Source organism: Aspergillus flavus, chromosome 1, assembly GCF_009017415.1.
Source record: "Aspergillus flavus chromosome 1, complete sequence".
In the NCBI taxonomy this organism is placed as follows: domain Eukaryota; kingdom Fungi; phylum Ascomycota; class Eurotiomycetes; order Eurotiales; family Aspergillaceae; genus Aspergillus; species Aspergillus flavus.
The window spans coordinates 1,064,334-1,079,633 of NC_092406.1; the positions used below are offsets into that span (position 1 = coordinate 1,064,334).

General features: G+C 45.9%; 8 protein-coding genes across 8 annotated transcripts; 3 read left to right on the top strand and 5 right to left on the bottom strand.

Annotated features, from left to right (window-relative positions):
• Window positions 1-360: 360 nt before the first annotated feature.
• Window positions 361-1,486, bottom strand: F9C07_2278840 (putative HAD superfamily hydrolase). Its single transcript, XM_071510332.1, has 2 exons — window positions 1,378-1,486; window positions 361-1,321 (listed from the first exon to the last, which is right to left on the bottom strand). The coding sequence occupies exons 1-2, from the start codon at window positions 1,398-1,400 to the stop codon at window positions 661-663; spliced, it is 684 nt and encodes a 227-aa protein (XP_071365530.1). The 5' UTR covers window positions 1,401-1,486; the 3' UTR covers window positions 361-660.
• Window positions 1,487-2,413: 927 nt separating this feature from the next.
• F9C07_2249083 (uncharacterized protein) lies at window positions 2,414-3,152 on the bottom strand (the record flags this gene model as incomplete). The annotated part of the gene is made up of 2 exons (XM_071510057.1): window positions 2,725-3,152; window positions 2,414-2,672 (listed from the first exon to the last, which is right to left on the bottom strand). The coding sequence occupies exons 1-2, from the start codon at window positions 2,988-2,990 to the stop codon at window positions 2,414-2,416; spliced, it is 525 nt and encodes a 174-aa protein (XP_071365531.1). The 5' UTR covers window positions 2,991-3,152.
• Window positions 3,153-3,315: 163 nt separating this feature from the next.
• Window positions 3,316-3,633, bottom strand: F9C07_2101348 (uncharacterized protein; the record flags this gene model as incomplete). Its single annotated transcript, XM_071508926.1, has 1 exon — window positions 3,316-3,633. The coding sequence occupies one exon, from the start codon at window positions 3,631-3,633 to the stop codon at window positions 3,316-3,318; it is 318 nt and encodes a 105-aa protein (XP_071365532.1).
• Window positions 3,634-5,268: 1,635 nt separating this feature from the next.
• Window positions 5,269-5,463, bottom strand: F9C07_404 (uncharacterized protein; the record flags this gene model as incomplete). Its single annotated transcript, XM_071511164.1, has 1 exon — window positions 5,269-5,463. One exon carries the CDS (start codon window positions 5,461-5,463, stop codon window positions 5,269-5,271), a length of 195 nt encoding a protein of 64 aa, XP_071365533.1.
• A 382-nt stretch (window positions 5,464-5,845) lies between these two features.
• Window positions 5,846-8,506, top strand: F9C07_2278843 (uncharacterized protein). The gene is made up of 3 exons (XM_071510333.1): window positions 5,846-5,959; window positions 6,050-6,747; window positions 6,799-8,506. The coding sequence occupies exons 1-3, from the start codon at window positions 5,928-5,930 to the stop codon at window positions 8,184-8,186; spliced, it is 2,118 nt and encodes a 705-aa protein (XP_071365534.1). The 5' UTR covers window positions 5,846-5,927; the 3' UTR covers window positions 8,187-8,506.
• A 213-nt stretch (window positions 8,507-8,719) lies between these two features.
• Window positions 8,720-10,163, top strand: F9C07_406 (putative glutamate-1-semialdehyde 2,1-aminomutase; the record flags this gene model as incomplete). The annotated part of the gene is made up of 2 exons (XM_041288877.1): window positions 8,720-8,949; window positions 9,002-10,163. 2 exons carry the CDS (start codon window positions 8,720-8,722, stop codon window positions 10,161-10,163), a joined length of 1,392 nt encoding a protein of 463 aa, XP_041141471.1.
• Window positions 10,164-10,975: 812 nt separating this feature from the next.
• F9C07_2278845 (uncharacterized protein) lies at window positions 10,976-11,750 on the top strand (the record flags this gene model as incomplete). The annotated part of the gene is made up of 3 exons (XM_071510334.1): window positions 10,976-11,331; window positions 11,451-11,570; window positions 11,633-11,750. Exons 1-3 carry the CDS (start codon window positions 11,222-11,224, stop codon window positions 11,748-11,750), a joined length of 348 nt encoding a protein of 115 aa, XP_071365535.1. The 5' UTR covers window positions 10,976-11,221.
• Window positions 11,751-13,383: 1,633 nt separating this feature from the next.
• Window positions 13,384-14,657, bottom strand: F9C07_2278846 (uncharacterized protein). The gene has a single exon (XM_041284331.2). The coding sequence runs from the start codon at window positions 14,464-14,466 to the stop codon at window positions 13,696-13,698; it is 771 nt and encodes a 256-aa protein (XP_041141470.1). The 5' UTR covers window positions 14,467-14,657; the 3' UTR covers window positions 13,384-13,695.
• Between the last annotated feature and the right edge of the window lie 643 nt (window positions 14,658-15,300).

Sequence of the window (15,300 nt, forward strand, 5' to 3'; positions counted from 1 at the left end):
TCCTATGTTGTAAAGCGGAAAAAATGTTAGTAATTCAGTATATAACGCATATAAATTTGTTGTTGTTAGTAATGTTGCCCTACACAGAGTTACATGAACGACTGTTCTAACTAGTCTGCGGTATGAACCTCAATAACCCGACCCGACCCTCAAGCTAACCCGAGTTGAGGGTAGAGTAATAAGTCTTTGATCTGCACGTAGGTCATCTCCCATGAGGATCTTCCTCTACTGGTCAAGTTTCCCGTATCTTTCTTCTACTTAGAGAAAGTCGCAGTGAAGGTTTTCGCTGATAGATTATAAATATCGACGTGTAGGCTTTCTCAGCTGGATCGATTAGCTGTAGACTTCATGTAACGTATAAAAGTCATGAAATCAGAGCTATATTATCAGAGAACTCCAAGTCCACCGTGGTTACTATAAGATGAATATACCTCTCCTAGTTCCTGTCAATTAATTTCATATATTCTTTGATTTCATCATCACTGTTCTTTAATAATGCTCACGGCGATATCTCAATGCCGTACTTCTCATAATAGAAGTGCTCCAAACTCGGTATACTTTCGGCCCAGCCGTCATCCAGCTCCCCAAGTTCCCCTTCATCTCCCGATCTCGATTATGTCAATCCTCCCAGCCAGGACTTCTTTCTGCCTTGCTTGGTACTCACCCGCAACATCTGGATGCGGAACCCAAACAACTCTCATCCCAGCCCGTCTTCCAGCCTCTACATCCGATCACGCTGTCTTCAAACACCAAACATTCATGGGGCAAAATGGGCTTCACATCAGAGGCCGCTGCCGCCAAGTTCAAAGATTGCAGCGCCACGAGATATATATCCGGTGCTGGCTTCCCTCGCCCCTGCCGCACCCGTGGATCATCACCCAAGACCCGCCTATCAGGCGAGAAGAAGCCAAGTAAGCGTTTCGTTTCCGGCCTTGAGATCTTCAATTCGTAGCTGCGGCTTTTGGTGCTGGATGTTAATGCCAGCTCGATTCTGTCTCCCGACGCAGCACTGCGTGCCTGGCTAAGGGTCGACAAAATCCTCTCCGCGCCAGGAAGCGGCCTGCAAGCTAGAAAATGTTGTCTCATGTTCTCAGTCGACTCATGAGCGAATTGTTCGCTGGAGATAGGCAGTTTGGCCCAGCTGTGGAACGTGTCGCCATTGGTCGAGTGTGGGATACCCATGAGCTGGGCTCGAATCGTCCGGTCAAAGGGAGTACTCTTATACTTCTCGAGGGGTTGGCTCGTGGAGAAAGTTATTATATCTTCGGAGTTGATGAGAAGCCCATCCAGGTCGAATATGCAGGCGCGGATGGCCGGGAAACTGATTACTCTTTGTTAGTGTACTACTCTCGTGTCTGGAGGGTGGTTGGTACATACCCAGCCTTCTCACGGATAGCCATGGGGGCTGATTTAAGTCAATTTGATACGACTTGATAGCATATGTGTGGTCGTATGTTCCAACTTTTGGAGTTGATTTGCGGGGTTGCTTTCCGCTTCTATGTCTTGATCCGGCCTGGCCAAAAATCCATAGGCTCTTGGAGAGCCCTAATTGTGGTACACATATACTGCGTATTTTATATTGACATTATATAGAAAGCCGGATGCTTCTTACGGCAAGTAAAGTATTGGGAATTACTGAAGTACTGGATATTCTCAATTGCATACTATCTACAGACAAAAAGAAGAAGGGGACCCAATCAACGAGTCCAGGAAGCAACAATCTCGTCAAAGTCTCTTGTCGCCATACTCTTCACATCTCGATCCCCCTCGGTAATTTCCCTCCTCAAGCGACAGGCTACATTAAGGTTGATGGAAAACCTTTTGCACTTTACCCGTTGTTTCGAGAATTTCGCCCTTAAGAAAAGTACTGTGAGCGATCTCATTTTTGTGTGCAACCGGATGAACTGACCAGATATTCAACGCCCCGTTGATCATAGAGCTGAGAGAAGTTAGAGACCGTTTCAGCAATTTCAATTTGAATTATTACACTTACATCGCCTCTTCCCTGCGGCCCATGCGGGAAAAGTGCTCGGCAATCTTATGGGCGACACTTGCAGTGTAGAAATCTTTTTAACCAACCGTCGCGCGCATGTGGTCCCACGCTCTGGAGTGGAATTCAAAGCTTTGATCCCATTGAATTTGTGCCACACGGAGATTACCGAGAACATAAAGAATCAGCCCAGTCCGGACAGATTTCTCGTTCATTCTTGCCTAGCGCCTCTTCTCTGCCGGCTAGGCTGTCCAGTATGAGCGTGTTGCACTCTTCAAGCTTACTCTGTGCGACAAGAGCCCAACCCAGATTAGCCTCATCTGATCGGGGAATTTAGTTTCTGAGAGCCTTGCGGATCCGCAGCGCCTCTTTGAGGTCGGCTTCGCCTTCTTTGTACCGGCCATCCTGCGTGCGTGAGATCCCTCATTCTTCGTAGGCGAGGTACAATCTCTCACCCACAGTTCCCAGCTCGTTGCAGATACTGGAAACCAAGTCAAGGGAAAGTTCTTTAAAGATACGGCTGCCATTGAAGTCGTTCGTGTCCATCGCAATAGACCCTAAGCAGAAGTAGATATCTGCAAGCAGCGAATCTCGATCTGGGTGTGCTGACGACTCGCAAATACCGCGAGCAGTTTCGAAGAAGCCATCGAAATGCTTTGTTCGTCCCCTCCCCCTTTGGTACCTGGTAATATTAGACAATAGACAACGAAGAGCTCTCAGTTTTGTACACACACCATGCAGCCTCAGTCGGTAATTTTGCAAAAAGTAAACTGGTAGCCTCTGAGGGATTTTGAATCGCTGACCAGAGCTGATATACCCTTAAGAACGTGGGGGTAAATCGTTGCACAAAGGGCCATCTTCCAACGCTCAATCTCCCGCCACCTGATCTGGGCTGGAGTAACTGTGGCTCTTTTGATGGCTTCGGCATAGCCGATAGCCATCTCGTCCAAAGGATTCGTATGACTTGGTCGCACATCAACTGTTTTCTTGTAGCGTCCATTTTTGCCAAAATTACATCTTGTACAATGCGGTGGATTAATATTTGCTGGTTTTGCTTATCCACTTGTATTAGAGATGACTACAGAAGATCAGTTCGGGCCTCAATATAATTGCTCCTATTGGATTGTGTCTCCCCTGAGATCAACTCCAGCGATGCTTCCATCAATAAATCTTCTCCAATGAGGTCTGGATCAAGAAATGAAATCAGCTCTAGCAACTGCCTAGCTTGAAGCTTTAGCTTTTCAAATGCCTAGACAGTAGATAGAGTATGGCTATATGTAGCTAAATTTGTATCGAACTTCGTCTCGTATAAACCAGCGTGTTCTTTACGATCTGCATAAAGTTCGAAGAACTGAGACAAGGTGAGATCCTGTCGACGGATAATCCCTGCCAGCTGGGAGATAGTCAGAGGGAACCCACCAAGGGTACTGAGTAAAAATACACTGGTGGTTGGCCGCAAAATCACAAAGATCCGTATCTCCTTCGTCATAGCTAGGCACCCAATTTTGGCCATCTGAACTTTCGCTGCCAGACACATGCACATAGCAGATATCACGTTCATTTAGTGGACTGCCATACTGTCCCCAAGTAGAACATGCGAGAAAGAGTGAAAGCCACAAAAGCCAAGCTGTAGTGAGAAACATATTCGTGGATAGTAAAAGATAGAAAGTTGATGCAATATGTTGGAAAGACTGTCAGCATTTGTCTTTAAAGGTAAATGACTCGAGTGAGCATGGGAACTGAAGAAGGGGGAATAAAGTATCTATATATCCTTAAACGAGAATATGTGAATAAGGAGCAAATCCAACACAGGGCTATAGAGTGATAAGTCAGACGATCTAGCTAAGTATCTTACTGTTGTGATTTCAAATTAACTAGTAGACAAGAGCAGCCATGATATCATAGCTGAAAGATCTGCGAGGCTTTTTAGCTGGAGTCTATCTTAGCCACCAATGAATTCATCAATCAAAGTATTTATATTCATGTATGACCTTGCACTATCGATTTCCAATTCTACGTACAAGGATATGATCGCCAATTTCAATCGCAGCCAGGGACGGATCTGCATTTCCAGATTCGGAAGCTTGCCCTTCACTCCCTACCCCGGCGCTTTCCACACTCCAGTTATTCGGACATGAAATAAGTTTAACCCGATGAATAAATCATAGAATGCTATGGAAGATGATGCTTACTATATGATTCTACTATTCCGCCCTTTGGGTGGCTTCCAACCAATGCAGCAGAAAAAGCAAACATCGGTAATGGGCATATTCTAGACCAGATTCTATGCATACAGCTATCTCCTTGCAGATGCAGGAAATGGCACAGTAAAGCACGGCCGACATCATATTATTGGTTGCCCGTACTTCCAACTCTGTCTCCAAGAGCCGAATGGGATTCTCCAATGTAAAAGTCCCTAGTAAATAAAAGAAAAGGCGCACAAAGAGACCTGAGTATAGCAGGCGCCAGTATAATTAGCCTATGAGACATTTTCGGCATATATTGACGATTACGGGAGAACGTACCTTTCTATCACTGTATTCAAGTGTGTCACAGAAGGCTACAGAGAGAATCAAAAAGCTCCAGGCTAAATGAAGGTAGCTCACGCAAAAGCAGTTGAAAATCATCCATCATAGCGAGGAGCTTCATATGGAACTTAGTCAAATAGAATATTGAGGACTTAGTCTCTTCAAAACCCCCGATCTATTACGAACTACGAGATATAGGAGCTATGTGATATCATTAATCCACCTTTTATTGACTGAAAATTGGTGTAGCATGTGCGATGGTTTGTATGTATGAGCATATATTAGGCAGCTCCTCTAATCCACGCCGCCTCGCAAAAGGTTGGGGATGAACAGGAGCTCGCTGTAGTACCATCTAGGGTGATGCTGACTTTTGCAATAACACATAGTACAAACATGCGAGCAATGAGCACAAGATTAAGGCTTGGAAGCCCCCGGAGTGCACAGTGAGATGGAAGCGCTGTCACGTTGCTAGAGCATGTAATGGGGTATGCTTGTAGGATATGCAAGAAAGGTGCAGGTTAGCAAGGTGCGAAGCCTTACTGATGAGTAGCTCATTTCTCAATCAAGAGAAAGAGAGTCAACTGTCGAAGTTACGTAGTATTCTTGTCTCAGATTCTGTTAAGCAATATTGTTCATCCATGCGCTTATTTGGCTTTCCATAGCGTCTCTCTGGTTGAAGTCATCACTGGGACCCATTGCGATTGAAGATCCTTTTTCCCTGTCGGTGTTACTCTCTGAAGCTCCCTCTGATCAATCGCTGGATTCGCACCCATCTAGCCACTCATCATCGTGAATGGGTTCGGTGGGCCTTCCTTCGCGATTCGTTAGCACCCATCGAAACACTTCCATTGACGCCTCCGCAAGGTCATGCCAATATGCGCGAGCCTTGTCCAATGCATTCTTCACCTGTTGCGCAGTAGGTTTCAGTTGGTCTATCTTGGACATTTTGCTGAATAGTACTGTGTTTATTCTCGATGATTGGGCTAGGTGACTCGTTGAAGTTGAGGTAGAAGGATTCTCTTATTTTGGGGGGTGTGGCCTAAAGATATAAAGCAAGGGCTTCTAATTAACCCTTGACCACTGGGGGCGGTGAGTTCGTTGCGCCGTACTGTTGATATGGAATAATGTACAATATAGTGCATAGAACCACAGCCAGCATATTTTTGCTTAGATATATGGAAATGTCATACAAGTTGATAGTATAACCAATTTTAGTAGTATGTTGTAAGAGATAATCCCTGCATCTTTAGTAGAGGAAAGCACAGGAGCAGAAAGAGGGGAGAAAAGAGCACTAAATCTTACCTAATTCAGGCCCGCTTCGGCTTTCGGCCTCAACCTCCTGGCAACAACAATTGTTCGTATTCCCGATACCCTCCCAACTACTGACCAAGTCCGATGTCTCGCCAAAAATGAGGACTACATTGGCTTGCCAATGGTGTCGGTAGGTCTCATACCTTGTCAGTACATCTGTCATTGGGTCCTTTGTGCCTTGACGGTCCTGTCACGTTCACCTAACGCTAACTTGGCCTAGGAGGTCAAAGATCAAGTGCCACCACGATGGTACTCCACCTTGCAAATCATGTAGAGTCCATCCGGGTAGGGAATGTAGCCTGAGTACTCCTGTCATACGTAGGAAGAGGAACACTCCGTCTCGTCCCCCAGCAAACACGGCTCGTGCAAATCGTGTATCAAAGCCTGTTATAGGGGAAGCATCAGCCTCCCGAAGAACAGAGAAGAGAAACACTAGCTTGCAAATTCGACAATCACCACCGGCTTTTTCAACGCCTAGTGCAATTTCTGAAGCGGAACGCATTGACGAAAGGCAGAGCAATGCCTTACCACAACAACTGAAAATAATATTCTTACCCGAGAACGCTCTAGAAAATGTGGAACGGAAATTGGTCATTCGGGCCAGCCGAGTATTTGTCCAGCAGTTCCCTGAATTCGGATTTGTACATAAGCCGACGTTCTTTGAATACGGCCTGCAGGACGGGGTGCCTGCCATAAAGTTCTGCGCGATCATGGCTCTATGTGCACGATATATTCCCGAACTGGTGGATCAATATAGCAGTCCATATCTAGCGTCTGAACATTTCGCCGATGTTGTGCGTGAGAATATCATGAGTTACATGGCACAACATTCTGGGATCGACGCTGTGCATGCATTGATTTTGCTCAGCTTGTACGACTGGGGCGAGGGTAATGGTTTTCAGGCATGGGTATATACAGGTGTGTGATGCAGACTTTGAAAATGCTGAGTGGATCTGATTTGACGTCTAGGTATGGCCACGAGAATGGCACAGGGTATTTACTTGCAGACGAAGACAAACACAAAGGATGCCTCATGTATAAACTTCACCAAGCATGAAACAATTATTAGGACAGTCTGGGCTTGTTTCGTGCTTGACTGTATCCTGCGTTGCGGAAGATATGGTTCACAACGTGCTGAAATCGAGGTGCCCGATATTCCACTGCCAATGGGCGAGGATGATTTCGAATTTGGATCCCAGTCAACCCTGACACCTCACTTCCTAGTACACTCGGGAACAAATACGTCGATTAAGGTTATGGGCAGCGATGGAAAGATAAATGGACCCCAGCAAATCCTTTCCTTGATAGTCAAGGGATTTAGCATCTTCTCTACCTTGTCTACGTGGATCTGTAGGGGTGGTAGGAGATACCCGTCCCCTGATTCTATAGAGCCTCCCTGGAAGCATACATCTTTTTGGAGCCGCTCTATGACGACGGTGGAGGCCTGGAGAGGGACCCATTCATCTAGGTTGGTCTACTCGAGGTCTGGTGGACAAATGCAGGCGCACATACTACACAACCAAGTCGAAGGCTTCGCACTATTGAACCTGCTCTATTATATGAGTGTCTTCTTTTTACATCGCGAATACACCCCTTTCTTCCCACACAGAGTATCACGCCCATGTGGCCCGATTGACCCTCCACTTTTGGAGGAGGCACCTCCTCATGACTGGTGGCATCACAGTGCACAGAAACTCTTCGAAGCTGCTTCGATTATTATACAGCTGATGCAAGATCTTGAAACACGGGATGTGCAGTTTCAGACCCCATTCACGGCCTTCTGTATGTTCAGTGCTGCCAGCGCAGTTTTATATGCGGACACCTGGCCTTACATGGCACCGGGACTCGAGAATGCGAAGGAGAAGTATACATGGAGTCTCGATTGGCTCAGGACTGCGAGTGAAAAGTGGAAGATTGCAAAATGCTGGTGTGAAATATTGGGCGAGCTTTCGGGAATCTTCACACGCCTCAAAACAGATGGACATGACTTCCCACATCTTGGACGGGAGGAGTTCCAAGACCTCCATGATAATTTGCACCGTCTTGCGGAACCAGAATCTACAACTGTGAATGCTCTGGCTGTTCTATCACAAGGAGCACCCCTCGACTTTATAGGAGCAGCTTGTCAATCCCGCCTTGAGGATACAGATGCTGGGAACTCGGGACTACAGTCTTTAGTTACTAGTGACACAGATCGACTCCATGAAGTACACAATGCTACCTCAGAACAAAATCAAGCCAACCTTCTGGTCTCAAATGACGACCCGCAGCGCATGAATGATGACACCGGGATTGACACAGATTTCCTTATGGCAATGCTGTCCGATCCTTCCGGAAACTGGTCGCATGTACTTTAATGTTCTTCATACAGTATTCTAGAACCTGTGCACCGACTTTTCAACTACTAAGCTTCTCTTCTGTCTTGAATCAGCCGGAAAGATCTATACACTGTCAGAATGGAACCGTTTCCCCATGAAACCTGCAGCCTCCGACTTAGGGTTTGAAGTAGCTGGCTGCATGCATTCCCTAGATATAGAATTCCTCTCTTTTGTTTACCATCATTCAAGCGTTATTAATGTGAAATGTCGCTTTATGATCTCTTCTAAAATATATACCGTGTCCTAGACGATAACGTGCGGGGTAAGATAGCGAAATGTGACCGGTCTCTATAAACCCGAAATGCGAAATGCGAGACCCGAAAGTATTTTTCGGATGTGGCGTTCAACCATGATGGCTACATTTAATTCAGTATTTAGTTAATTACATCTACCACAGCAAATATATTCAGAGAACATCTAAATACATACCGACCCCAAGGCGGCCACTCTGATTTCACGTTGTAGTCTAAAGACCGAACAGCGACTAGTTCCCCCGCTCATACATTCCCACGATGACCGCATCCTCGGAGGCTTCCAAATGTGCCCTAGAAGAGGCACAAAGGCTGCTTATCAGCGCAGAGAAAGCCTTTATCGAACACAACCCCAAATCCAAAGCTCAGCATAAAGTGGCCAGTGAAGTGTTACCAGGTGGCAACACTCGCTCAATACTCCACACCGATCCTTTCCCAATCTGCATGGAGCGTGGCGAAGGCATTAAGTTGGTAGATGTGGATGGACACGAGTACGTATCTGTATTCCTTTCATCATTTTGAAGCTAATATATCCATATTCAGATATCTGGATCTGGTCGGAGAAATGACAGCTGGTCTATTCGGCCATACAAATCCGATTATCAGAGACACCATCATATCCACGGTTTCCAAAACAGGCCTCGATCTGGGCGCAACGACTAGGGCAGAGTCTCTGTTTGCAAAAGCGATTTGTCAGCGAATCACATCCATAGAACAATTACGTTTCTGCAACTCCGGTACAGAAGCAAATCTCCATGCGCTGAGTATCGCCCGCGGTGCGACGGGGAGATCCAAAGTCATTGTGTTCGAGGGCGGCTATCATGGCGGAGTTCTCACCTTTGCACACGGCGTTGCTGAGAACAATGTCGATAAAGAAGATTGGATTATCGGTAAATACAATGATGTGGAAGGGACTCGCAAGCTCATTTCTGAAAACAAAGGTATAGCTGCAGCCGTGCTTGTGGAGGGCATGCAAGGCGCAGGAGGGTGTATACCGGGCACTGCTGAATTCCTGCACACGATTCAGAACGAGACCAGGGCGAACGGGATGATATTTATTCTCGATGAGGTTATGACATCCCGGCTTGCGCCGGGCGGACTTCAATCTGTTATCCGAAATCCCTACGATGGCGCACCGTTGAAGCCTGATATGACCACTTTAGGAAAGTGGATTGCCGGAGGAATGACTATCGGTGCCTTTGGTGGTCGTAAGGATCTACTCGCCGCGTATGACCCACGGCCTTCGTCGGGCTCATCAGAGAGGAAGATTCAGATTAGCCATTCTGGAACTTTCAATAATAATACCCTGGCTATGAACGTTGGGTTGGCTGCGCTTGAGCGTGTCTTTACGCCTGAGGCTTGCATGGAACTCAACAAGATTGGGGATTGGTTCCATCGGGGCTTAGAAGAGCGCTGCCAAGGTACTAAAATGACCGTCACTGGGATAGGCGCAGTGTGTAACATTCACTTTACGTCGAACGTTGGCAATGCCGGAATCACCTCTGTGGATGATTTGGCAACAGAGTCGAATGGGGTTGAACCAATTTTGAAAGACTTGTTCTGGTATTATGCCATCCGTCACGGCTACTGGATAGCCAGACGTGGCATGTTGAGCTTGATCTTAGGAACTAGCAAAGGGGATCTCCAAGGCTTTCTTGATGTGGTGGAGGGCTTTGTCCGAGAGCATCGTGAATTTCTTGAGTAATACCTAAGAAGCTTGGACGTTTGATCTTTGCCATGTCCAGTATCCTGTTTCAAACCGGCATCCTCCATAGGTCTTGATTTTGGTACCAATGATATCTACTGTAAGGATTGAATCAATTGATCGTCTCGGATGAATGTTTCACCATTAATCACTATATATAGTAGCAGGGCTACTGCATTGAATATTGTAGAGTTAGGGTTGCACATGTATTACCCTTGCTTATCCTGTAGTGTATGTGCTATACTCCTTCTATGTGATTATAATGAGAAATTCATTTACGCCCGATTTCACATCCGTTATCTAAGACTACCCCTCCATTTGCCGGTGAAGCACCAGAACGAAGGTTAACTTGAGTAAAACGAAAATACAAAGGATAATATGACCCTAGCGTTTGGGACTTCCCGTTTGGGATCCATTAAGATATCTCATTACTATCCACCTAAGAGATGGTGTACGCTCCTACTTTATACTTCACAAGAAACTCATCACTTACCATCTCACTAACAACACACAAACACCCAAGCTACACAGAAGGTTATAGTAAGACAATGTCCCTATACCACCCAAAGGAAGCGCCAGCTAACATATCCCAGCCACCATAATGTGCACAAACAAATACACAAAATACAACTGCTGCAATCGCCTGCTCACAGACGTGATACTCTGCACCAATCGCCCTTTCTGCTCCCGCTCCGAAGATTGGCGATATCCTTGCCAGTCTGAATGTCCTCGTTGCTACATATTATTATCGGCATCATCTTCCCGGGTCTCTGTTAATCCTTGGAGTCATGAGGAACGGACCTTTGTTGAGATTCTGAGAGAAGCCAGGATTTCTTCCAGATGGTATGGGTCCTGAGAGGTGGTTTTGATATGTGGCTATTACTGCGTACAATGATATTATCGTTTAGTGTCTCGTGACGATATTCATGATAGTGACTGTGATATTCCTAGGACACCGCAAGGTTGTCTAATACATAGGCTTACAATGTGATAGAGGTCGTAGCGGTGGACTTTGGTATTATAATCCGAATTGGTATATTATCTTTTAGAAGGTAGTAATGTACATAGAAGTGTATCCCCATATTACTGATTATAACCGAGGTCATCCATCGCATGAAGGCTATGGCCATGACCGTAGCATCCAGCTACGATGTCATCATGAAGCCGGGTAATTTTGAAACTACGTAGGTAAACATAAAATCAACTCGCTGCGATATATTTCAGAACAGCTCCACTTAAGTCGTGCCAGAAACGGAATTACGTCGAGCAGCGGCTTGCATCTAACAGAGGAGATGCGAAGCGAAAGGACATAGAGCGCAAGTTGCTTGTGCAGAAAATTGAGGCCGACAACAGCAAGCTTGGGGACCTCGTGATTTTCTCGGGCGTGCAGCCCAGTATCATTGAAACGTATCTGCACATAGATGGTAATTCGAATACAACCCAGAAACATTGCAATTCCTGCTCTACAGGATTCTGAAGGAGCCATCAAGCTGCCGTACTAGAAGTGCATGCACAGTCCTCCCATTTCATTTCAACACCAAGCCCGTGACAGTGCTGCATCTGCAGAACAACCGAGGTAGCCAGTAGCTAGCGCTGCTTGCCAGCATTCTCCAGGTCTTGCCGAAGAGATTGCCTCATCTCTCAAACCGGAAGATTCGGCACCTCGTGTACCCTCTCAACAATCTCCAGGCCCGTCAAACACAGCGCTTCATTTATCGGTGGCCCTGGAGGAAATCACCCCATCGATATCGGTACCCCTGAGGGAAAGCGGTAGCAATAGGAGCCCTGGATCCACAGAATGTCATGCAAGCAATGTAAGGCAGAAAGACAGGAGTATGTGATGTGTATGGACTCTGTGATGAGTTTCTTGACAGTTACTCAGAAGGCTTATACAGACTAAATGCTACTATGGCGTTCTCAAGCAATATAAATTCCTGGACTCTTTTGACTAGTTTCTGCACACTCGCTTTATATTTAGAATGAAGGACTTGTAAAAAGGTTTTGAGTAAGTTTGTGTAGTGTTCAGTTACATTCCGATCTCTCTGCTAGTAGATCTTATGTCTTTGGTTATTGCTGGTGTTAATAGTGTATATAGTCTTTCTGTCTAAACATGCTTCGCATGGTGCGTGTCTAGTATACTTTGATAGTTCAGTCACTGTCTTAATCTTAGCCTTGGCTACAAACCTTTGTTCGCTTCTTTTTGTATATAGTACAAGGTGCTGAGACTCGCTTCCTAACTTTATTTTCTGGGTAGAACGCTCGGACAGCCAAGGAATCTGCATGTCCCTTTTCTGCTGTGAAAGGTGCAGGTAGAAATTTGGGCGCATTTTCATCTGCTAACCAAAGTCTCGAATGGAAGGATGATATTGGCAATGTTCATGGAATTGCCCCGAAGGAAAAAAAAAAAGGAAAAAAATAGACGCAGATTCTGAGGCGCTCACTATATGATCTACGATATGCCTTCTGCCGTTTACCTCTACTGACGGAGGGTTGCACTATTTATTTGCTTCTTCCATCAAACAAAGCATCTCGGGCACGAACAAAGAATCCTGGTTATGGTACTAAAAGTGATTTTATCGGGTCGTGGCAGATAGTCACCGCATGTGTGTCGGGCAGTCTACTTCAGGCTTTCACAAAGGCGTGGGTATCATTGGTGGTTTCGGGTATCCCCACCAGAATTGCCACGCGAGAGTCCTTAACCTGCGAAGACCGACCCACGATGGTATCGAGAATGACATCTGCAGTATGTACGGAGATCTCAGTTATTCTTATGTAAGGTATATATAAGACAATACCAAGAGTTAAATATACTTTAATCTACTCCAAATATACATTCCTCTTAACCGGATGTGCCAGTTTATTGCAATGGATAAATAAAGACAAGAAACCACTCAGATACGTGAAGGAAATGGATAAATTGTACCACCGTGCTATGAAATGGGTTATGGATGACAGCTTTCATATGAAACCGAATCAGTCACTGGATGCGCTTAAAAGTGAGAAAGCTTGCGCCAAATATTGTGGTCATTTCGTTGCCGAGTATTAAAAGGCTGCGCCTGGTTTTTGAAGTATACCGGAGAATAGATACTCATTGAATTGGTTGGTGCAACAGCCGCAGCATTCCTCTACCACTTGAGCAATGTGAAGATTTCAGAGAATTGACATTGCTCCGTTAAGCGAGGCGGGCGATGACAAGATGTAGTGCAAGGTCCACTCATAACGAAGACTTCTAGGTGCCTACCTATCGTTGTGCACTGCTTTTTTCGGTGAATGCGTACTTAGAAACGTTATACGCTTATTATAGGACTGGCCTTATCAACTTTATGCCCTTGTAGGACCATCACTCGAAATGACTTTTATTGATACAAACTTCCTATTAATGTAGAGGATATCATATAAACTCCAGACTCCGAGCCTCCGTATTCACGCAAGGGACATGGGAAAACCTAACCTGGTAGGAAAAACCCTCATCGAGGCCTGCGGACTTTGTCGGATAGAAGCCAACCGGTCTTCCCTCCAAAAAAAGCGGGGTTTACCTAGGCACGTAATCGACTATAGCAGTTGAGGAAATTTCAGTGCCTGCTGGAAAGCTGTAGAACTTTTTGGTTGCCTCGACATCTGACTGCTGAATCTCAGGCGGCTCTCGACGATAGTTCATCACAGACAATGGGTTCCTTTCGTTAATTTGAACCGCATCGCCCTCAAAGTAAGGTCCAGGGTTCATAGCGAACTCATGTCGTAGCCCAATGACGTGCCCCAGTTCGTGTGTAAACACTCTCCAAAGGAAGGGTTTCCAATCGGGCTGGAAGGCAAAGCTATAAACGTAGACAAAATTAAGGTCTTTATTGTTTGGAAAATAGGCGCTGGCGAGAACAGTCCCCTTATCGCCACCGTGCGAGAGGACAAAGTTTGCATCTTTTGCCAAGGGAACAAATTCAAATGTAACACCGATATTGAGCTTATTCCACTCCTCAGCAGCCTGCTGAAGCTGCGCTGCAGCGTAGTTCGCATCATCCTGGGAATCATATCCCATTCGCCAAGCAGTCCATTTAATCACGGAGCCTGGCCTCCATCGGGGAACCTCAGTCCCCAGCCCTACCATAATCGCAGCAGGGTCATGCTTGAAATTTTGAGGCACTGGTTCTTGGGTAATACATACAGGACTGCTTGGGAGCTTTCCGGTACCTTGTGGAACTGGCGCTGAAACACGTGAAATATCAACAGTGTCTAGAGCTTGTGTTCCAAGGTGTTGCGCGGTTTCTTGGAGGAGAACCTCCTTGTTACTTGGGTCCTTTGTCGCCATGTCTGAGCCAGGGTATGGTGTACCACACCAACCTTCGGGAAATCCTGCCAGTGTGATTGACTTTAGGAGCAGTGATTAGGTAGGACCTCAACTGAGACGGCATAAGGAAGGAGACAACATGGAGCGAACCTATATATATATATGAGGAAGGACGTGGAAACTGCTTCATACGTCATCATAATGTGAACCACGGCATCTCATATGACCCAGCTGTGGTGATTCTAGTCATCCCGAATTCCTGTCCGCAAATGGACACAATACGGACACAATACGAAGCTAATATACGGCCGGGAACCACGATTTTCCAATCTCACACCCACCTTACAATGTGACTTACAATGGTCTTTCTGGTTTATTCCCAAGTCTATTTCATAGATTCCACCACCAACTGACCCATGTGTCCGTTAGACCCCCGGCCCGGGATAAGAGAGGCGGCTGTCTTTGCTGGATAGGTTCATACACAGGTATGGTATCGAGACTATGCTTTACCATCTGATCGGCGGATTGAGGTTCGTGGGAATGGATGGACATAGGTCTTCAATGGCTCTAAAAGACTTTATTCCTGCAACAACGTCGCGTACAACTGGATGATATCCTCCAACGCCTAGACGACATATGGCCAACACAGACTATATCCCAGTGTTAACTCCTCTAAAGCCCTCTGTCGTTGAACGGCAGTAGAATTCAGCATCGTTGGCTAATCCTAGAGTCGAATAATATGTTCTTAGTTACGTAGCGAGCAGCGAGTATTGAAAAATTGGCGGGAGTCAAGCTTTGGCGAAGTTGACTTCCGTCTAGTCGAAATTATTTTGGTTAGGGAAATTCCGCTTCACA